Source organism: Heterodontus francisci, chromosome 9 (assembly GCF_036365525.1).
Source record: "Heterodontus francisci isolate sHetFra1 chromosome 9, sHetFra1.hap1, whole genome shotgun sequence".
NCBI lineage: Eukaryota > Metazoa > Chordata > Chondrichthyes > Heterodontiformes > Heterodontidae > Heterodontus > Heterodontus francisci.
Genome location: NC_090379.1, coordinates 103,165,347 through 103,187,788, shown reverse-complemented (window position 1 = coordinate 103,187,788; position 22,442 = coordinate 103,165,347). Strand labels below are relative to the sequence as shown.

Here is a 22,442-nt window from a genome sequence, read left to right as displayed (position 1 = left end):
CTGTATCTCTTCCTGTCTCTCACTCCCTTTCTTCACTTTTTTTTTATCTTTTTCTCTCTCTCACACCCCTCAGCCTTCTCTGCTCTAAGGAAAAGAACCCTAGTCAATCCAGTCTCTCTTTTTAATTTAGAGATACAGCACTGAAACAGGCCCTTCGGCCCACCGAGTCTATGCCGACCATCAACCACCCATTCATACTAATCCTACACTAATCCCATGTTCCCTACCACATCCCCACCTGTCCCTATATTTCCCTACCACCTACCTATACTAGGGGCAATTTATAATGGCCAATTTACCTACCAACCTGCAAGTCTTTTGGCTTGTGGGAGGAAACCGGAGCACCCGGAGAAAACGCACGCAGACACAGGGAGAACTTGCAAACTCCACACAGGCAGTACCCAGAATTGAACCTGGGGCGCTGGAGCTGTGAGGCTGCGGTGCTAACCACTGTGCCTCCCCACAGGCTGAAATGCTCCAGCCCAGGCAACATCCTGGTGAACCTCCTCTGCACCCTCTCCAGTGTAATCACATCCTTCCGATAGTGCACTCCAACTGTAGACTAACCAGTGTTTTATACAGCTCCATCATAACCTCCCATCTTTTAAATTCTATGCCTCAGCTAATAAAGGCAAGTATCCCATATGCCTACCTAACCACCTTATCTACCTGTGCTGCTGCCTTCAGTGATCTATGGACAAGCACACCAAGGTCCCTCTGTACTTCCTAGGGTTCTACCATCCATTGTATATTCCCTTGCCTTGTTAGTCCTCCCAAATGCATCACCTCACACTTCTCAGGATTAAATTCCATTTGCCACTGCTCCGCCCATCTTACCAGCCAATCTATATCGTCCTGTAATCTAAGGCTTTCCTCCTCACTATTTACGACACCACCAATTTTCGTGTTATCTGTGAACTTACTGATCATACCTTCTATATTCACGTCTAAATCAGTAATGTACACTACAAACAGCAAGGGTCCCAGTACTGATCCCTGCAGTGCACCACTGGTCACAGGCTTCCACTCGCAAAAACAACCCTCGACCATCACCCTCTGCCTCCTGCTACTAAGCCAATTTTGGATCCAATTTTCCAAATTGCCCTGGATCCCATGGGCTCTTACCTTCTTAAACAATCTCCCATGCGGATCTTATCAACATCCTTACTGAAGTCCATGTAGACCATCTACACATCTAGTCACCTCCTCGAAAAATTCTCTGTTTGTTAGACACGATCTCCCCCTGACAAAGCCATGCTGACTATCCCTGATTAATCCGTGCCTCTCCAAGTGGAGATTAATCCTGTCCCTCAGAATTTTTTCCAATAGTTTCCCTGTCACTGATGTTAGACTCACTAGCCTGTATGAGGTATACAAAATTATGAGGGACATAGATAGGAAGACACTTTTTCCTTTAGTGGAGGGATCAATAACTGGGGGCATAGATTTAAGGTAAGGGGCAGGAGGTTTACAGGGGATTTGAGGAAAACATTTTTCACACAGAGGGTGGTTGGAATCTGGAACACACTACCTGAAGAGGTGGTAGAGGCAGGAACCCTCACAACACTTAAGAAGTATTTAGATGAGCACTTGAAACGCCATAGCATACAAGGCTACGGGCCAAGTGCTGGAAAATGGCCGGTACAGATAAGATGGGCCGAAGGGCCTATTTCTGTGCTGTATAACTCTATGTCTCTAATTCTACATCACTGTCCCATCTTTCACTTTCTATCTCTCGCTCTCTCAAAGTCAAGGACAATAGAGTTCTGAGTACGGAATCAGACTTGGTTTAACCAATTCAAAAGCACCCAGCTTCATCAAATACCTGTAGCAACTGTGTAGTCTTTATACCCGCCTTTCAAACAAGCTGTCAAAACGTGTATGAAACATTTGCTTCACTTGGTGAGAATTCAACGTGAGGGGTTCGAAAACTAGACCATAGTCAAAACTGTCAGCAGTGGGACAGACTTTTTTGGTGTTGCATACAATGTAAGATATGATTAATAAAAACAAAACAACCACCTTTCTCTATCTTGCCCTGTCTTTCACTCCCTTTCTCTGCCAATGATCTGTACCTCACATTCTCTTCCTGCTCTCTCTAACTCTCTCTCTCTCTCTCTTTGCTATATTTCACCTGTTCCCTCACCTCCTGTCAGTGATGTTCCAGACCAGCTTCTGGGAGGTGAGTGTGAGAGGCTCAGGTTACAGGCCTGTCCACACGCACTAATTTGAAGTGAGACTTGCCCCTTTCCACTTTAAAACTGCCACCTGTTTGGGTGCATCTCATTCTGTAAAAGCAAACACCATCACATGTGGAAATACTCAGCAGGTCTGGCAGCATCTGTGGAAAGAGAAACAGAGGTGACGTTTCGAGTCAGAAATGATTCTTCTTCAGAATTGAAGGAAGGTAGAAATGTGACGGGTTTTTTGCTGTTGATAGGGGGGAGGGAAAGAGGAAGAACAAAAGGGAAGGTCTGTGATAGGGTAGAGGGTGAGAAAGATTAAATGACAAAGATGTCATGGAATAAAAGGCAAAGGGAGTGGTAATAGTTGTGGTAAAAGACAAAGCATTTGTCCAGAGAATGTTACTGGCAGAATAATGAATATTTCTGTCCAAAAGCAAAAACATGAAAAACAAGTTTAAGACCAGCACATGGTTTAAAAAAAAGCAATGAAAATGGGGGTCATGGTCTAAAATTGTTGAACTCAATGTTGAGTCCAGAAGGCTGTAAAGTACGAAATCGGAAGATGAGATGCTGTTCCTCGAGCTTATGTTGAGCTTCACTGGAACACTGCAGCAGGCCAAAGACAGAAATGTGGACGTGAGAGCAGTGTAGAGAATTAAAATGGCAAACAACCGGAAACTCAGAGTCATGCTTGCGGACGGAGCAGAGATGTTCTGCAAAGCGGTCACCCAATCTGCATTTGGTCTCCCCCACATCGCAAGGGCTTTTTCCCCTTTTTTTTTCTCTCGCTCACACGGAGTCTTTAGAAAATGAATTTTTAAGAACTCTTCAAAGGCTTTTTTTAACCAGGATTTCTCGATTGTCGGCACAATGACTCACCCGATCACTTGCTTTTCAGCCATGCTTCCGTTCTGTGGAGTTTTTCTCTGCCTTCTAAGGTGTGTAGTTTTCTTTCACTCTTTTCAGGAACTTGCTTTAAAGTTTCTTCACTTGTTGCTTCAAATTTTCTCTTTTGTTTTCTGTACTGCTTTTAAACCTTGTTTGCTGTTTTACCCATGGTCCTCAAGCTTATATCTTGTCTTTCCACCACTGCTGCCATCATGAGTTTCTTTGTGTTATCTTAAGCAACACAATGAGGTACGTGGATTCCAGTTCCTTGAAGATCTCTAGAGGGTTTATTAACATCTAAACTAGTAGAGACAATACAGAGCAAACTATATACAGAACCTTTGTCCAGAATGATACAGTGCAAAGTGACCATGGCCTCTAGTCACATGACTATATCTTGGTACTTAGCTGTTTAGCATACTGAGTTCTTAAAGGGACGTCACTCTTAAAACGAGGTTGTAGAGAGGGTCAGCAGCTGTGGGGTTGTGAGGAGAAGCTGGTTGTGGTGCCGCAAGCGGGTCAATGACCTTCTCCGCTCTGCCAGGGTGAGTGGCAAACATCAGTCCCCGTTGCTTTGCACTCAGATGCTGTCTTTCAGATGAGATGTTAAACCAACCACTGTCTGCCTGCTCATGTGATCCCATGACACTATTTGAAGAGCAAGGGAGTTCTTGCCAGTGTCCTGATCAATATTTATCCCTTAACCAACATCACAAAGAAACAGATGATCTGGCCATTATCTCATTGAAGTTTGTGGGAGCTTGCTGTGTGAAAATTGTGCAAATGTTTCCCATAGTAAAATGATGACTTCATTTCTAAAGTATTTAATTGGCTATAACATGGTTGTCCAACCTTTTCGGGCGGAGGGCCACATTACGATTTTTGCTCGGCCCATGGGGCTGGTAAGCAAATTTTGAAAAATAAAGGCATTAAGAATTTACCTTAAGAATAAAAACAACAACAAATGTGCATTGTTGTGAAGAAGCTTTAAATGAGAAGACTAATTTATTGACTTACTTTCTCGTCGCTATATTGAAAATTGATTTCGTGACATACCTGGCGTTTTTGTTGCTTTAATAAGTAGTCAGTCTCTGCCTGCACACTTGATGTAGCGATGCAGAGTATTCCAGATAGATATCCATCTGTCAGGAATGATCTTGATCCCTCTCTGTCTCTCTCTCTCCCTGTGTTCCCCCTTCTCTGTGTTGTTCCCCCCTCTCTGTGTTCCCCCGTCCCCCCTCTCTCTGTCCCACCCTCTCTGCCCTCTCTCTCTGTTTTCTCCTCTCTTTCTGTTCCACCCTCTCTGCCTCCTCTCTCGGTCCCCCCTCTCTCTGTTCCCCCGATCTCTGTTTCCCCCCTTTCTGTCCCCTCTCTCTTTGTTTCCTCTCTCTCTCTCTGTTCCCCCTCTCTCTGTTTTCCCCCCTCTTTCTTTTTGTTTCCTCTCTCTCTCTCTGTTCCCCTCTCTTTGTTTCCCCTCTCAATCTCTCTGTTCCTCCTCTCTCTGTGTCCCTCTCTCTCTTTGTCCCCCCCTCTCTCTCTCCCCTTCTCTCTCTCTGATAGTTGCACTGAGCAGGAGCACTCAGCATAGTAGCTTTGTGGTTGGTCAGTTTGTTTGAAAACATCACCCTGAGTTTCACAGCTGACAGCTACTGAAGCAGGATCACACATCCGATCATTGGACAGATTCGGGGTTTTCCGGCGGGCTTTTAAAAAAAGTTGGAAAACCCCGAATCGTCAAAGTTGGGAAGTGCGTTCCTGCTTCAGCAGCTGTCAGCTGTGAAACTGACAGTACGATGGTTTTTAAAAAGGCCAGTCTGCAAGAAGAAGACAATGGGAAATTTCCCATCTCCAGTTGCGGAGCCCTGTGAGGATGAGGAACGGCTCCGGGTACAGTTTATAGCCAAGGGCCAAATGGAAACCTTTGGCGGGCTGGATCCTGGCCTGCAGGCCGTTTGTTGGACAACCCTGGGCTATAAAGTGCTTTGGGACATCTTGAGGATATAAATACAAGTCTTTATTTTATTACTTAGTATCACATTCCTCACTGGAGGCACTAAAGTCTCTTTTCCATTGCCTCCATGTAGCCTTGAGATAATGGCCGGGATTTTATGGGTCCCCCTGAAGTGGGGTCGGAGGCAGAGGGGCATGGAGTACCGCAAGGGTGGCAGGGGGCGGGATAGGCTGATGACGGCCTTCCTGCCCAGAGGCCAATTGAGGCCCTTCAGTGGCCTATTAATGTTCAATTAAGGGCCTCTTCCTGCTGCCACTGGGATCTTACCAGCGGCAGGTGGGGCCTCCACCATGAGGAGAGGACGACTTGTAACACGAGGCGCCCTCCCTGCGGGCTTGGGGGGGGGGTCCCTCCTCCATGGGCAATCTGCGGCCCCTGGAGGACCTCCTCAGGGAACCACTTCACCCCCTGGGCCCCTCTCCTCCTGGACTGCATGACCATCCCCTTGCACCTCCCCCCACCCTTTGCCGGGGCCTTCTGGACTGGCCCCGGTGACCCGCCACACTTACCTGAGGTCTGGGGTTCCAGCAGTGGCCCTGGGTCTGAGGCTTCTGCAGTACCAATAGTGGCCACTGCTCCCAGTGGTGCTGCTGATACTGCTGAGCTGCCGGCCTTCTGATTGGAGGTGGGATCCCCATCTTTAAAGGGATGGGGATCTCGGCTTGTAGAACTTTGATGGACAAAGACCAGAGGATCGCTCCGGGGAGGGGAGTGGGGCGTGTGGAATTAGGGGCAGGAAAAGGCTGAGGTGGGGCTCCCCCTGCCGTTTTGGCCCGGTGCTGGGAGCCCTGTCTCCTCCTATACAAAAGCCAGGCCAGTCAATGTCATATTAGCCCCAGCCGATATCCTTTTGATGATCCAAAGACTGTCCGTCAAAAGCTACTCATTGGTTTCAGTGAGTGATTCCATTTGTGTTGTGGCCCCTTCTGCCACCTGGTGGCGAGTCTAGTTTCGACTACAGATATGTTGGACACTGATCTGGGCTACCCATGTCAAATGGGTTAAATGTTCTGCTACAAGAGGAACTTGTATTTATATAACAATCTTCAACGCTTTAAAAACAAGTCCCATACAGGTGTAAACAGAGAACAATGGGCGCCAAGCCTGGAAGGAGATATTAGGAGGGGGGCCAATAGCTTGTTTAAAAAGGTGTGTGTTAGAGAAGGTTTTGAAAGTGGAGAGGAAGAGGGGTTTAGAGAAGAAATCCCAGAACTGGGATCTAGATGGCTGAAGGCACGGCTGCAAACGGTGGAGTAAAGGAAGTTGGGAATACACAAGAGACCAGATTTAATGAGTCCTCATGCGGCTGTAGATGAAGGGGCAAAGTCATGAATAAAGAAAGACTTGCATTTATATAGCGCCTTTCACAGCCTCAGGATGTTCCAAAGCCAATATAGCCAATGAAGTACTTTTGCAGTAAAGTTACTGTTGTAATATAGGAAACACAGCAGCCAATTTACACACAGCAAGATCCCACACACAGCAATGGCCAGATAATCTATTTTTTGTGATCTTGGTGGAGGAATAAATATTGGTCAGTACACTGAGGACAACATCCCTGAAGGGATTTAAACATGAATTCAACTGATAACATAAGTGGCGCTGTGGGTCAGTTGGTAGCACTCTCGCCTCATAGTCATAAGGTCTGTTTAAGTTCGCCTATGGACGTCAGTGCTGACTTTTACCATAGTGCTGAAGGAGGGCTGCTTTCGCAGAATGATTAGCTAGCTGCTGAAAACAGAGAGCGGAGTAAAGGATAGTTATTTAGAGTGTCAGAAAGTGGGAAGTAGGGTTTCACAAGGATCAATGTTGGGAACACTGTTGTTCACAATTTAGATTAATGATTTAGACTTTGGAATCAAAAACAAAATTTCTGATTCGCAGACAACATCAACTTGGGAGGAATAATCAATACTGAAGAGGATTGCAACAAATTATAAGAAGGCATTAATAAACTTGCAGAATGGGCAGATAATTGGCAAATAAATGCCAACACAGACAAGTGCGAGATATTACATGTTGGTGAGAAAAATAAGGCAGTCACATATTAGTGGGAACATAAGAAGCTAAATGGGGTAGAGGAACAAAGGGATTGGAGGATGCAAATACACAAATCCCCAAAAGTAGCGACGCAGATCAATAAGGCCATTTAACATAAAGCAAACCAAGCACTAGGGTTTACATCTAGAGGGATAGAACTGAAAAATAGAGAAGTTATGCTAAACTTTTTCGAACCTTGCTTAGACCACACTTGAAGTACTGTGTGCAGTTCTGGTCACCATATCATAACAAGGATATAGAGGCATTGGAGAGGGTGCAAAAAAAAAGATCTACAAGGATGAAAGGATGACTGCGACATTATATCTATCAGGAAAGGATGAACAGGCTGGGTCTCTTTTCTCTTGAAAAGAGGAGGTTGAGGGTTGACCTAATAGAGGTCTTTAAAATTAAAGCTTTTAATAGAGTGGATACAGAGAGAATGTTTCCACTTCTGGGGAAGAGTGTAACTAGAGGCCATCAATATAAGATAACCACCAAGAAATCCAATAGGGAATTCAGAAGAAACTCTTTACCAGAAAGTTGCGAGAATTTGGAACTTGCTACCACAGGGTGTAGTTGAGGCGAATAGTATAGATGCATTTAAGGGGAAACTAGATAAGCATATGAGGGTTAGGTTGATAAGAGTTAGATGAGGAAGAATAGGAGGATGCTCAAGTGGAACATAAACACTGGCATGGACTCTTGAGCTGAATGGGTAGTTTCAGTGCTGTATTTTCTATACAATAAACATAAGTTCCTTCACATCGTATGTCTGTGCATTGAAAAGAATGAGGTGGAATGAAAATCAGGTTCCAAGATTCCGCAGCAATTCCATCTTGAATCCGTAATGGGAAACTGGATAAACAGCTACGATCAGCCAGGCTCAGTGTGGAATAATAGAAGGAATATGTTCAAACTCCCGCTAAATTTCAAGGCCATGATAATCAGTGTTAGTCACCTGAGCACTGGTGGATCTTGCTGTGCACAAATTGGCTGCTGCATTTCCAACGTTATAACAGCGACTACCTTAAAAATATATTTCATTGGTTGGTAAAACACTTTGGGAGTCCTCAGGCTGTGAAAGGTGCAAAATAAATCTTTCTTTGTCAGGACCATCTGGCAGAAAGGACTTTCATTTAACTAGTCCAGACTGGATTCGAGCCTAGGTCCTAGAGGTCAGAGAAGAGAACATGCTCAACATCTAAACTCCGAGATCATTCTCAGAGGTACATCCTGTTCTGTTGCCGATTCCCCTGCCGTTCTGTCCTCCAATACCAGAGGTGGCAATGGTGGCGTTGCTGAAATTTTTCGATGTGCCCCGCCAGGTAGAGGCCAGGAACATTCCCAGGCGTCACTGCCCAGTCCATAATGAGAAGGGCAGCAGCACAAGCAGTACCATCAGCCTCAGGGCCACAGACTACGTAGAGATCCAGAGTTCCCCCTCCTCATCATTTTCAATGACCTTTCCCCAACCTGTGGATATCAACTGAAAACAGGACAGGGTCAGATGATAGGTCACTTGCAGATGAATAGTTTTCTGATTAGATTCCAGTCTGTAACTCACTCCCGGGTATCCTTTATTCTATATATAAACCATCTGAACTTCTCGATTAGATTCCAGTCTGTAACTCACTCGAAGGCATCCACTAATCTCCATGTAAACCCATAGAACCCCTTGATTAGATTCCAGTCTGTAACTCACTCCTAGGAATCCAGTATTCTATATATAAACCAACTGAAGCACTTGTAACTGTAACTCACTCCCAGGTATCCATAATTCTATACATAAACCATCTGAACTCCTCGATTAGATTCCAGTCTGTAACTCACTCCAAGGCATCCACTAATCTCCATGTAAACCCATAGAACCCCTTGATTTGATTCCAGCCTGTAATCTACTCCCAGGTATCTATTATTCTGTATATAAACCATCTGAACACCTCGATTAGATTCCAGTCTGTAACTCACTCCTGGGCATCCATTATTCTATATATAAACCATCGGAACCCCTTGATTAGATTGTCAGTGCTTCAGTGACCATGGCCAGGGGCAGGTACTGGTTTAGTAGCCTTACTCTCATGTTTGATGGTTTGTGCCTGTCCTCTGTCATGTCTGTGCAACCACATGTGAGAGGGACATCTGTGCTCAAAACTACCTGCTGCTAAAGTCAGACACATTTCTCATCCTCCATCTCTAATGGCAACTCTTTTTTGGATGAGAAAGTGGTTGAAAATGGATTGAGTGTGTCTCTCAGCCAAGCAGGAGGTTCTTAAAGCATCTCTTCAGTAATATGTAATCTAGTTACTAATTAGCAAGGCAGTTCTCACCAGAATCAGGCTACAGGGGGCTGCACCTTCATTGGAAACATTAGGAATAGGAGGAGTCCATTCAAACCCCTCAATTAGACCACTCAATTAGATCACGGCTGATCTGAACCTGAATTGTATATACACACCTTTGCTTCATTTCCTTTGATAGTCCTACCCAACAAAAATCTACCACAAAGGTATAATACTGCAAATCTGTAATTGAAACAGACATAACAGCAGGCTAGGCAGCATCTGTGGTGAGAGAAACCGCGTTATAGGGCGGACGTTTTCAGACAAAGAGAGACAGGGAGTTAAATCCCCTGGAATTGATGTCAGGTCAGGATCCCAACATCATCTCACCCTCTTCAGGGTTTCATTGTGATGGGATTGAAGACGAGCTAGAATCCCTGCCCTTGGGTTTGTCAGGACCCCGCCCTTGGAACTGTCAAACAAGTAGTTAATTAAAAAGACAATTAAGAACAGTTTTAACCCTCAATTCTGGATTTAACAGCCATGAAACCTGATTTCTGAGCTGTCAGCAACTTGCCAGGGTGACCAAGGCAAGTGCATAGCAGAAACTGCTTCCTCAGTGAAACTAATAAGCTGGGAAGACTTTGATCAGTGAAACTGAAGAGCTGCAGCCATGGCCAGGTGAGAGGTTGATGTTCAAAGCACTTCTTCTCAGAGATTGCTTTCACTGCTTGACAGGTGTTTGCCAACTTTTTGGAAGGCACTTAACCTGCCTAGTATTTCAATCATCTTCAGCTGCACTTCGCTGCTCTCAGCCCTCACCACAGCATGGAAGCAGCTTATACAGCTCCATCTTCTAGCTCTGCTGAGGGGCAAGAGCAGAGGCCACAACACCACCCATTGCTGCAGCAGCTGCAGGAGCTCTAATTTTAAGATTATGCCCCCTCATCTTTTGATTCCCCCACCAGAGGAAATAGTCTCTTGCTATCTACCCTATTGAATCCCTTTAGCATTCTCAACACTTTGACCAGAACTCATGACTGTTACCTGTGACTTCCCCTGATGGCTTTGTCTCCAGTCCTGAAACGTTAAACTGTGTTTTCTTCTTTTGGATGCACTTCCACCAGTTCCTGCAATGTTGCTTCCAATGTCTACCATAACCCTAACCCCTCACCCCACCCTGGCCCTGTAGTCCAGCCATCTGCGGGACCTGTAGGATTGACACTCTGGAGGTTTCATCACATGACCTCCTGCCACCAACCGCCCAGCTTCTATACTCTCTCCATTGGTCGCCCATTATGTGTATCCTTCCCACAACAGCCAATTGGAAAGTGAACAGACTCTTCATTACCTGACTGAAAGTCAAGAATCATCCAAGCAAACAGCATTTTCTTTCGCAAACCACACCTTTTTAACAACTGATAATCAAAAGTGTTGAAAGAAAATAATTTATTTTCGAATGCCCCTGTTATTTTCCTCCTGAGTTGCCCTGGAGATTAATCTTCAATTCCTGGAGACTTCAGGACAATCCTGGAGGGTTGGCAACCCCTGTCACCTCTGACACACAGATGACTCCATGAGCACAGCAATGACCCACACGGAGGAGGCGACACATCTTTTTATTTCAAACTTTTTTATTCAAAAAGTATCAGAGTAAGAAAGTGACAGTCTTATGCCAAGGGTTAAAGAGGGTGGGGGTGCTTGTTTAGCAGGAAGACAATGAACCCCACCAGCCATGGACAGACACTGAGAGACTGCAAGTCCACACTGCTGGGCAAACACAAAACACAGAAACATTCAGATGTTCCAGTATTGGGCTGGGTGCCTCTGCCACCTCACTCTCACTCCTGACAACCACGACTTATGAAGGAGCAAGGTTTTTTTTTTGCATAGTTGGTCCCAGGGCAATACTCCACAGTGTTAACAGTCAAACATATTGGGGCCTTGCAAATCAGGTGATATTTAAACACAGCAAAACAACCAAAGTCAGAACTTAGCCTGCAGCAGAGAGACTTGTACAGCTCACTCCTCGAGCCTTCAGGGACTCAGAATGTCGCTGAGGAATCCCCAAAGTCTTTCGTTTATTCCACAAGTCATGTACGTTCTCGGAAGTCTAGTTTTGATTTCTTATAACACTGCTTTTATCTTGTCGCTCGCCAATCCCTCCTGGAAACTCCAACTCCTTGCTGGAGTGTGATTCCATAGGGGCTGTATGTCTTCCGACATTCTTCACATAAGCCTAGACTAGTGACTGGCTATTCGACTGCAGGCGGCACTGTAGCCAAGCCCCATCCTGTCCTCACCAGACTACCAGGCATCTGCACTTCCAGCAAGGGGAGCGGGGGGAGGGGGTAGGGGTAGGGTGGGAGGTTACTGGATCCATTTATCGCTTCCCTGAGGGCATTAAGCCAATTGCGGTACCACTACCATCAGCTCAGCTGTATTCAACTGGATGAATGACCTGTTTCTGTGCTGTAAATTCCAGGTAATTCCTCACCCTGTATCAGTTTTATTTTACTCTTAGCTACTCAAAACATGATAGGTACAGCAATCTCTGCCCACCTCACTCCCTGGTCAGTTGGTATTTACCCACTAACAGGCTATAAGCAGGTGTTGGTCTAATTTGAGGCTCATTAAAAACAAGTCAGCTCAAGGAAACTACCTACTGTATTCAGAGTAAAGCTTCCTTGTAGCTCAGTGAGTAGCACTGTTCTCTTAATTAACAGATTATGGGTTCAATTCTCACTCCAGAGACTTGGATATAAAATCCAGCCTGATACGCCCTGTGTAGTACTGTTGCAGGCATTGTCTTCCAGAGTATATGTTTAATTAAATCCCTGGCTGTCTGCTAAGTTGGATGTAAAGATTCCAATGGTATTATGTTTGAAGAAAAGTGAGGAAGTTCTCGACAGTGTTCTAAGTGATATTTATCCCTCAAATAACACCATTTAAAAAGATTATTCAGTCATTATTGCATGGCTGTTTGAAGTTGTGAAAGGTGCTATCTAAATGCAAGTCTTTCTTTCTCTCTCTCCCTCTCTCGATGCTACACAAACGTTCACAGGTCAGGCACACAGCAAAAGCTTCAAGGTACCAATACCACACTCATTATATCCAGATGAGGGACATCACTCCGATTGCATTAAGTGGGTATATTCCATTGCCCATCCCCACCTCCTGTTGTGGCGTCACAGTGACAGTGGCAAACTGGAAGGGCTGTTTTATGCAGTGACCCTGTAACCACAGCACTGTGTGTATCTCGTGATGTTGTCTTGTGCTCCCTTTCAACAACTGTGACATTTAATTTGGGATTGATCAACAGAAGGGGAAATATGAGAGACTTACATTTATGTAGCGCCTTTCACCACCTCAGGATGAAGCGTAATCACTGTTATCATGTTAGTAACACAGTAAACAATTTGTGCACAGCAATATCTCACTAACAGCATTGTGATAATGACTAGCTTTAGTGATATTGGTTGATGGATAAATATTTGCCAGGACACCAGGGAGAAATCCTTGATCTTTTTCAATGTAGTGCTGCAGGATTGCTTACACTGAGCTATCTGAAGAGGCCGACAGGGCCTCAGTTTAACATCTCATTTAAGACCTCTGACAGTGCAGCAGTCCCTCAGCATTACACTGAAGCACCACCCTAGCTTATATGCTCAAGTCTCTGGAGTAGTTTAGTTTAGTTTAGAGATACAGCACTGAAACAGGCCCTTCGGCCCACCGAGTCTGTGCCAACCATCAACCACCCATTTATACTAATCCTACACTAATTCCATATTCCTACCACATCCCCACCTTATCCCTATATTTCCCTACCACCTACCTATACTAGGGGCAATTTATAATGGCCAACTTACCTATCAACCTGCAAGTGTTTGGCATGTGGGAGGAAACCGGAGCACCCGGAGGAAACCCACACAGACGCAGGGAGAACTTGCAAACTCCACACAGGCAGTACCCAGAATCGAACCCAGGTTGTTGGAGCTGTGAGGCTGCGGTGCTAACCACTGCGCCACTGTGCCTCCCATAAGTAGGACTTGAATTCTCAACCATCTGGCTTGTGAGGCCATGCAGTTACCAAGGGAGCAAAAGCTGACACATAGAGGCAAAAGGGTTGGTATTCTAGGAGAATAATATTGAATGGACAGAAGGGCCTTCTGCACCAAACCTATCCTTTGGAGTACACAGTTTGCAACTGCACCAAGTGCAGAAGGCCCAGAGTCAGTCAACTCATCAATCTCAAATGCAGTCAAATTCACCTCTCCAAGCTAAAGTGACAGAGTGTGATCCCACGGCAGCAATCAGTCCCCCAAAACAATGCAGCTATTCCAGCCAGATTTCTGACCTCCCAACTGTAGCCTAGCTAGCGTACTTGAACCTGGAATTTATCCCCCACATAAGCAGCACCCGATAACCACTCCTGAACACCCATGGGGCACTTTCTCTTTCGTATTCAAAGCCACTAATAGCAAGTGTCCCATATATTTCCATTACAGTCTACCACCAGCTCTGTCATCAGATGTTGACGCTCACAGGAGGTGGTACAGGAAAGAGCTCACGGCTAAATCCCCACCTACAGATGTAGATGCCAGGTTGGGTTGCCAATTCTGAGAGGTTTCTCCCCAGTTGCTAACAGTGATTGATCTTCAGTTCCGGGAGACTCCAGGATAATCCTGGAGGGCTGATGACCTTTGTGATGGACCACAGTGTGGCCAGGAACCAGCTGAGAGCCTGAGACACCAATAAATCTCCACTTTAGACTTGCTGTGAAATTTGTTTCCTTCCTTCAGTTCCCCCTGTCCCGGGTTGCCAACCCTCTAGGATTGTTCTGCGGTCTCCAGGAATTAAAAGATGAATCTCATGGTGATTCTGCTGCGGACAAACTCTGGACAAAAATCATAGTGACATTAAAAAATGGGCTAAAAATTGGGTTGCGTGGTTTTTGGGCGCAAGGGTCATGATTTACGACCTGTCTGCGCCCACGCAATTTTTGCGTATCCATCTCATCTACATGATTATAGCAGTAGTGCTGCTGTCTGCTCCTCCAAGCTGCCTGCTGCCTTTGCGCAGAGCAGGAGACCCCAGCAGAGTTGTTTACCAACCATGCGGTACAGTCAGCCTGCTTTTCTTAAAGGCAGGCTGTACCTTAAAGGGAAGCTGCACAAAAATATTGCTGCAATATAAATTATTGCAAAATGAACATCAGGGCGAACAGAGGGATCCAGATTGATGGATGCGAAGCTGAAGGCATAAGTGGTGCAGGTGAGCAGGAGACCCTCACGGAACACCCTCAGAAGGGAGTGGGTGGTCAATTCCTGGAGTCTGGCCCTGAGGAACTGGCAGCAGCGCTACAAGGAGTCTCATGACCTCACACAGATGGTCAAGGTCAGTGAATGCATCTTCACATGACATCTCCTACCCACCACAACCTCTCACGCTGCTCAATGCACCACACCACCATCACTCACCTCGCAGCAATCCCTGGCACTCAGGACTCATGCCTAACATCCAGATACTCCACCTCACTCTCTCACACCTACCAATGCTGCCAGCTTCACACCCACCTCTTGCTGCTTCCTCATACCTCCAGCTATTCATCCATGACAGGCACATCACCCAAATGCAGTGCTACACAATCACTGGCATTGTTCCCTCTCTTTTGCAGGGCAAGGTGGAACACAACAGAATGAAGCAGAGGGGACAAGGTCGCCTACATATCCTGAGTCCTATGAAGGAGATGGTTCTTCACATCTTGGGCGGGGGGGAGGCCAGCTCTGACAGAGCCTGTGGCATCTGGTGTTGCTGAGACCATTGAGGGTGAAGTTATGGTCCTGTCTTATGCCCGTTTTCAACTCCCAGCACAACCTCATCCTGCTATCTGGCATGACATGCAAGCTGCTGATGGTGTGAGGAAGAGGGAGAGCAAAAGCACAGCACTGATGAAGAAGCTCCATCAATTGATCTGACCCTTGCAGCCACCAGCTCAGATACTGGCACAGCATGTACCTTGGAGTCTACTCTCGAGTTAGGATCAGCATGTGCTGAGTCACCAGGCATGAGTGGACTGCAGCCAGGCCAGGGATAAAGGACAGTTCATTTGCCAGCTCACAGGAGGGCGAGGTCGCAGACTAGTCCTGCTGCAGAAGACTCCGGGGGGACCTCGATGGAGTGGCGTACTGGAGAGTGCTGAATGGGCATGCACATCGAGATGCTTGATGTATTGACAGGCCTGCCAGAAAGCCTCCTGTCACTGTCAAGAGCGTGGAGGAGTTGGCAAAGGACATTGCACAGAGCCTGGCATCTCGGCAGACTCTGCTCCATCTCCCTGTCATCCTGCAGACCCAGAGGCACGCCACTGCTGCCCCCATACCTGTTGCAGCCTTTTTGTGGACCTTCTCCTCTGGCACCGTCCTGACCCCTGTGAGGTTGCAGCTCTCTAGCAGATCCAGGAACTTACCATAATAACCTCCACAAAAACCCCAGGGTACTTCCAGACATGTTGCAGTAGAAAAAGTTCAATAACATTACTTTACTGGCATTTAGGGTGCCTGGCCCTTTAAATAACACAGTGCAGGGCCCATCTTGCAGCTTCACGCTTGTTTTTTTCTTGAGTGAACAACGAATTCTGTGCCTGCATATTTTGTTGTCCAAATTTGGAATCCTGGCATCACATCAGCCACCAGGCCATGTGACATCAGGATAGCGCCAAACCAATGTTTTCCGACACACGCAGGAGGCGCACCTGCATGCAACCTTATCCTCAAAGAAGACACAGGAAGTGGCCAGCATGGAAAGCAGCAGAAGGCCTCCATAGCACTGCTTACAAACAGCTCTAAATCAAGCAATTTTGCAACCAATGAGTTTTATTTAATCTCTTTGAACACTTTATTAGTTATAAAAATATTAAAGTTGAGGGGATGGATGGTTCTACTGGGCGGGTGGTTGGAGGTGGAGGGTCATGTGATGAAACTTTCAAGACTATGTCCAATCAGAGTTGGGAACCCTCCCCCCTCCCCCACCCCATGCCCTCCCTCTTGGTGGCAATGTTGACTCTCGCTGTGGTACAGGCCCACAGCCAGCAATAGGCCTCAGCTCCCTTGGTAATTTGATACAGAATCGCAAATGTTGGAGATGCTTGATGGTTGTGGGGACTTGATCACAGCCAAGGCTGATCATGTACTTACCCCAAAAACCCACTCATAGCCACTTCTCATAGGGTTGCCAACTCTGATAGGATGTATTCCTGCCGGTTTCATTACATGACCTCTGGCCTCCAACCCCCAGCATTGGTCGCCTGCTATATCCCTCCTCGGGTGCCCCGCCTTCCCACACCAATCGCAAAGTGAACGCTCAAAGTTACCTGAATGGATGATTCTTGACTCTCAATCAAAAAGTAATTTTTCTCCCCCACATCCAATATTTTTATAACTAGTAAAAAAAAGTGTTCAAAGACAACGTTGTAAGAACACAATTTCTTTCAATGTCTCTAAGATTTTACTCCTGGGTTTGCTTGCAGCAGTGTTCAGGAGATTAATCTATATTTATGGAGACTCCAGGGCATTCTTGAAGGCTTGGGAACCATAACTTCTCAGCAAGACAGCAGTCAGGGAATGGGAGCCTCATCTGTTTTTTCCACCTCCTGCAGTTACCTGCTGAGCCACCAGGGGAGCCAAAGCTCTGCGACTTATCTTGCCAGGAGAAACCTGTTTATTTAGGATGTGCCCGGCCTCTGTAAGTAAACAATTGTTTCATTGGTCCAGTTAAAAGGGGAGTATCTTCTATGTACTTGCTTAGTGTTGTAAGGTAGGCATCAGTGGGTTTCCTGGTGCATTTCTGTCATCTCTTGTTCCAACCTTGGATTGTTTGCTCTGGAACGTAGGTACAGGAGTAGGCTATTCAGTCTCTCAAGTCTGTTCTGCTATTCTATTAGGCCATGGCTGATCTGTATATTAACTCCATTGACCTGCCTTAGTTCCCAGTCTTAATGGCCTTGTCTAATAGAAATCTGTCTCAGTTTTGAAATTTTCAATTAACCTAGTCTCAACAGTTTTTTAGGGGATAGAGTTCCAGATTTCCACTACTCTTTGCATAAAGAATACTCAGGGCAGACCATGGAATCTTACAACACAGAAGGCGGCCATTTGACCTTCATGACTTCATGACTGTGGTAGCTCTTTAAACAAACTATCCAATGAGATCCACTCCCCTTGCTCTAACCCCATAGCCCTGCAAATATTTCCTTTTAAGTGTACATCCAATTCTTATGCAGATCTTACTCAATTACTGAAGATTTACAAATTGAACTCCATTAATGCATTTGAGATTACCACAAACTCTAGAACAAGGAGACATAGACCCAGGAGTAGAAGAGGGTTGGGCACAGGCAATATTGATTTAACTACGTTACACAGAGAGAGAGAGTGTGGAAAGATCTAAACGGAGATCTGGGTAGGATTTTGAGCCATTTGGAGTTTGAGATGGACTTAGGAATCCTTTCCAGTCATGACCTTTCCTAAATGCGGAACTGCTGATTGGAGGCAGCCTGGGCGGTGGGCATCTTGTGCAAGGTCTCCCCATATAACATCATGGCATCCTTCTCTCGTGGCATTGTGGCTCAGCAATGTCCTAAGTCAGTTGGGGTGAAATAGCACCGTTTGAAAGCAGTGTACTTTAATAGAGGTGTAACAATGATGGACAGAGGAATTTCATAGCAGTGTGACGCACACCTCCCCACCCAACCTCTGCCGATGGACATGGGAAGGAACGCTAAATAAAATGGCTGCCCCCAGTCTGTCTCTAACCAGCTGTTTTAAAGTATGTGACAAGGGACAACTGAGATGCCAGTAGCTACTCCTTGTATAACGATACATTACAGACACTTCCTATATAGTACCGAGGGCTATCAAGCTGTCCAGTGGGATATACATTCCCATTTAAAGGCTGAACACAGACCAACACAGACATTATGTTTGATTTGAATGTGTGTCGTTAATTTGTCTCCTTCTGGTCATGCATGTAGTTCATCCCTTTTGCACAAAACTCTCTCTTCCTTTGAATGCAGCAATGTACAAATTTGGGAATGAGTTTCCCTTGCCTTCTCTTTTTATTCCTTTCTCCACAGTCATCCATTGCTCAAAACAATTGAAGTGCAAAACTAGTGTTAGGATCTTTTGTGAGCGAACTGGCAACAGTTTAGAAAAGCAACCCAGGAAAGATCACAATCTCTTGATGCTTCCCAGGGTTCGAGTCTGTGGCCGAACCCCACAGATAGGAGTGTGTGCTGATAGTCATTGCTGTCTGGAAAAGAGCAGGAACCCTGGTGTTGGCCAACCTCACTGGTCTTGGAGGCATCAACAACAATTTGCATTTATGTAGTGCCTTTGATGTAGGAAAACATGGTGCATTGCAGGAATGTAATCAGACAAAATCTGGCATCGAGCCAAATAAAGATGTATTAGGACAGATGACCAAAAGTTTAGTGGAAGAGGTAGGTTTTGAGGAGGGTCTTAAAGAAGGAGAGAGAGACAGAGAGGTTTAGGAAGGGAATTCTAGAACTTAGGGATGAGGCAGCTGAAGACACAGTCGCCAATGGTGGAGCAAAGGAAGTGGGGGTTCACAAGAGGCCAGAATTGGAGGAGTGCAGAGATCCCGGAGGGCTGTAGGGGTTGGAGGAGGAGGTAATAGATAGTAAGGGGGCGAGGCTGTGGAAGAACTTGAACAGAAGGATGAGAATTTTAAATATGAGCTGTGGGGGTGGCCGGGAACCAATGTAGAACCAAGTGCAGGAGGTCACAAAGACGTTTCGAGACAGGAGTTCCTTCGGATGTAATACCTGTGCCCTTCCCCCTCGTGACCCTGACAGGGCCGGTGGACAATCAGCACTGGGAAAAAGCGAGCGTCGTGGTAGTTGGGCGGGTTCTCACTGATTGCTAGTTGGCTGGAGTAGGAGCGGCACTGGTCGTCGCGGCAGCGCTCATTGATGTTGCTGCTGCGACTGTGCCACAGGCCGGTCCGGCGGGAGCCGTGCACGCGGCAGAGTGAGAAGCGGCTGGTGTCGAGGGAGAAGCGTGAGTGACTGCGGCACACGTTGCGGGAGAATATGGAGGAGCTGCTGGACCTCCCATCGCAGTCCGTGCGGACGATGCCGCAAGCTGAGTAGCCGTTGCAGATGGACAAGGAGGCCAGATCCATCAGCACGGCCTCCGAGTAGCTGGGGATGAGCTGCCGGTTGGTGCGGATGTGCCACTCGAGCTCGGTGCTGTCCACGGTGCCGACTCGGGCCACTGGGGAGCAGAGGCCAGTCTCCTCAGTCGGGGTCACCCCCACGTACTCCAGGCCGAAGAGCTTCTCCACGTGATAGTGGACATAGGCAGTCCGGTACTCAATCAGGACCCTGAGAGGCCAAGATAGCATGAGCAGGCCTGCCACCCAGAAGGTGTAGTGCGAAATGTACCATGGGGGGTGGTCAGGGTTGACATAGACCATCATGTAATCCTTGAAGTCCACATTCTTGAGTTGCATACCCTCCCGGGCCTCCATGTAGTCGTCCAGTCCCTCAATCTCACTGAAAAAGTGGGCCCGTTGGTTCAGGTAGCAATTCTCCGACTCGGTGTTAGCGAAGCTGAAACACTTGGTGAAATGCAGCCTGGTGGCTGGGTAGCACTCCAGGCCCAGCAGGTCCTTCGACACATCTCGCACGCCGCAGCGGGCGTACTCAAACTCGGCCTCGGCCACATGCGTGTTGACCCGCTCGTGGTACACCTGCGTGGTGGTGTAGGCATCGCCGTTGCGGTAGCGGGTCACCTGGCGCGTGCGCCGTACGAAGTGGTAGCTGATGGCCTTCCACCAGATGCAGGGCGTGGCCTGCTGCATGCGGCCTATGCGCTCGTAGACGCTGTCTATGTCCGCTTTGTACTGGAGCTCGCTCCGGGCATGGCAGTGCCAGCATTCCACCAGGTAGACCATATAGAGCATTGCCAGGAAGGCCAGTGGGATGTAAATGTATCCGTTGGAGCAGGGACTATCGTGGTAGATCATGGACTTCCCCTTCAGAGAGCTGTCGAAGCTGAGTTTGGTGACCCGGGTTAACTGGCACCAGGCTACAGCCCCCAGGCATCCATACATCAGAAGAGAGAGGATCAGACACTTCCAGTGTGACTCCCGGCAAACTGAAGTACTCAGTGACTGTTTCGCTGGTCTCTGCTGCTTGTGATCGGCCCCAGGAAGCAAAAAGAAACAAGAAATGCAGAGCTATTAATGTCAGTAATAATCTTTTATAAGTTCATTTATAAAGAAGTGCAGAATAAGAAAAGGACATTCACATCTCAAGCTCATTGTGTCTATATACCTGTAGAATCTACACTAGTCTGGACTCTATTCCATTTAGTTTCCTCCCACAGACCATCTACAAAACTCTATCAATCATTCTTTTCCATCTAATCTCCTACCATCGTCCATATACAACCCACTCTATTTTAGACTCAATCCCATTTTATTTACCAGATTCCATATATAATCCACTCTATTCTGGACTCTACCTCATCTAATCTTCTTCCGCAAAACTGTACAATCTGCTTCATCCCGAACTCCACATAATTCAATCTCCTTTCATAGACCTGTCTACTTTATCATAGACTCTACCTTGTTTAATCTCTTTCTATCAGATGTTATACAATCTATTCTATCATGGACTCTATCTAATCCCCAGAGCCCTCTGATGAACAGTTCAATAACATTTCTCCCAAAGATAATTTTGGAAGAACCCTGAATATCCATCCAACACCACATCCTAAATTATTTACCCTTAACCCAATGTCTTCTTTACTATTACAGTCCCTGGAACTCAGCAACCATCATGTTGCATGCTTTATATGATTACAAAGACACAATTTGCTGGAAATTTGAAATATAAACAGAAAATGCTGGAAATATTCAACCGGTCTGGTAGCAGCTGTGGAGAGAGAAACACAGTTAATGTTTCAGGTAGATGACCTTTCATCAGAACAGGTGTTGTGCATTTGATTATCTCTCTATTAATCCATATAATCCAATAAAGCACACTCCCACTCTAAACCTGTTATGTGGCCCAGCATTTGCAGTGAGTTTGTTCTACATCTTTACTTTCCTGTCAGGTGAAAGATCCATTCAGTCTCAAGTCTTGCTTGCGCTGTATTAATTTTGTGCTTGTGTCTTTTAGTTCTGCACTCGCGTCCCAAATGCTAACCTGACCATTATTCATAACTTACAGATTATTAAAAACAAGTTCAATTTCGTTGAGTTTCTCTTAATAATTATCCGACACCAGCACTCTTCCTCCTGTCTTCTTAAACTCGCTCCCTCTTCATCTATTGCACCATGGAAAGAGTGTATGTGGAGTCACAATCATTCTTCCGCACATTGTGAATTTGCAATCTTTGTGTTGCAGTCAATGTGGAACAGAGTTTGGGCAGTGAGGCCTTCTCCAACGTTGGAGGGGTAGGACATTCAGAAAGCAAGACAACCTGAGGCTGTTATGTCTACACACACACAAACATACAAAAGGAAGGACTGGAGAAAAGACGCACGGAGCTCACCCAATTCAGACATGAATATGACCCGCACGCCATGGAGCCAACTGTTGGCCTTGGAATCCCAAGAAGATAAAAACCTATGGCTACTTCAACAGCCATCAAGGCTTCTTTTTCAAGAACCACTGTGATTCCTTAGTGACCTCATACAGACTGTTTCAGAGGGCAACAACTCTGTGAAAAGAAATACCTCCTAATTTCTTGTCCACCGATTTTAGATGCTTTCCCTGTAGTCCTACTTTCCCATGTCTTGATGTAGTTTCTTCACAGGCTGAGAATAATAAGTAATTCATTAGCTTGTCAAGGTAACTGAAGAACTCATCACACCCATTATATTGGGAAGTCTCTGAGCCATGTTTGCCCATGAGCAGAGGGAGATAATAACACAGAAGATGCAGACAGATGTTGAATCAGAGTTATGTGAGGTAGTCCTTCTTGAGGTTGCGCTCTGGTATGGAAA

General features: G+C 46.2%; 1 protein-coding gene across 1 annotated transcript; it reads right to left on the bottom strand.

Annotated features, from left to right (window-relative positions):
- Positions 1-19,205: 19,205 nt before the first annotated feature.
- On the bottom strand, positions 19,206-22,084 carry si:dkey-13p1.4 (transmembrane protein 151B). The gene is made up of 2 exons (XM_068038181.1): positions 21,989-22,084; positions 19,206-20,666 (listed from the first exon to the last, which is right to left on the bottom strand). Exons 1-2 carry the CDS (start codon positions 22,082-22,084, stop codon positions 19,206-19,208), a joined length of 1,557 nt encoding a protein of 518 aa, XP_067894282.1.
- Positions 22,085-22,442: the final 358 nt, after the last annotated feature.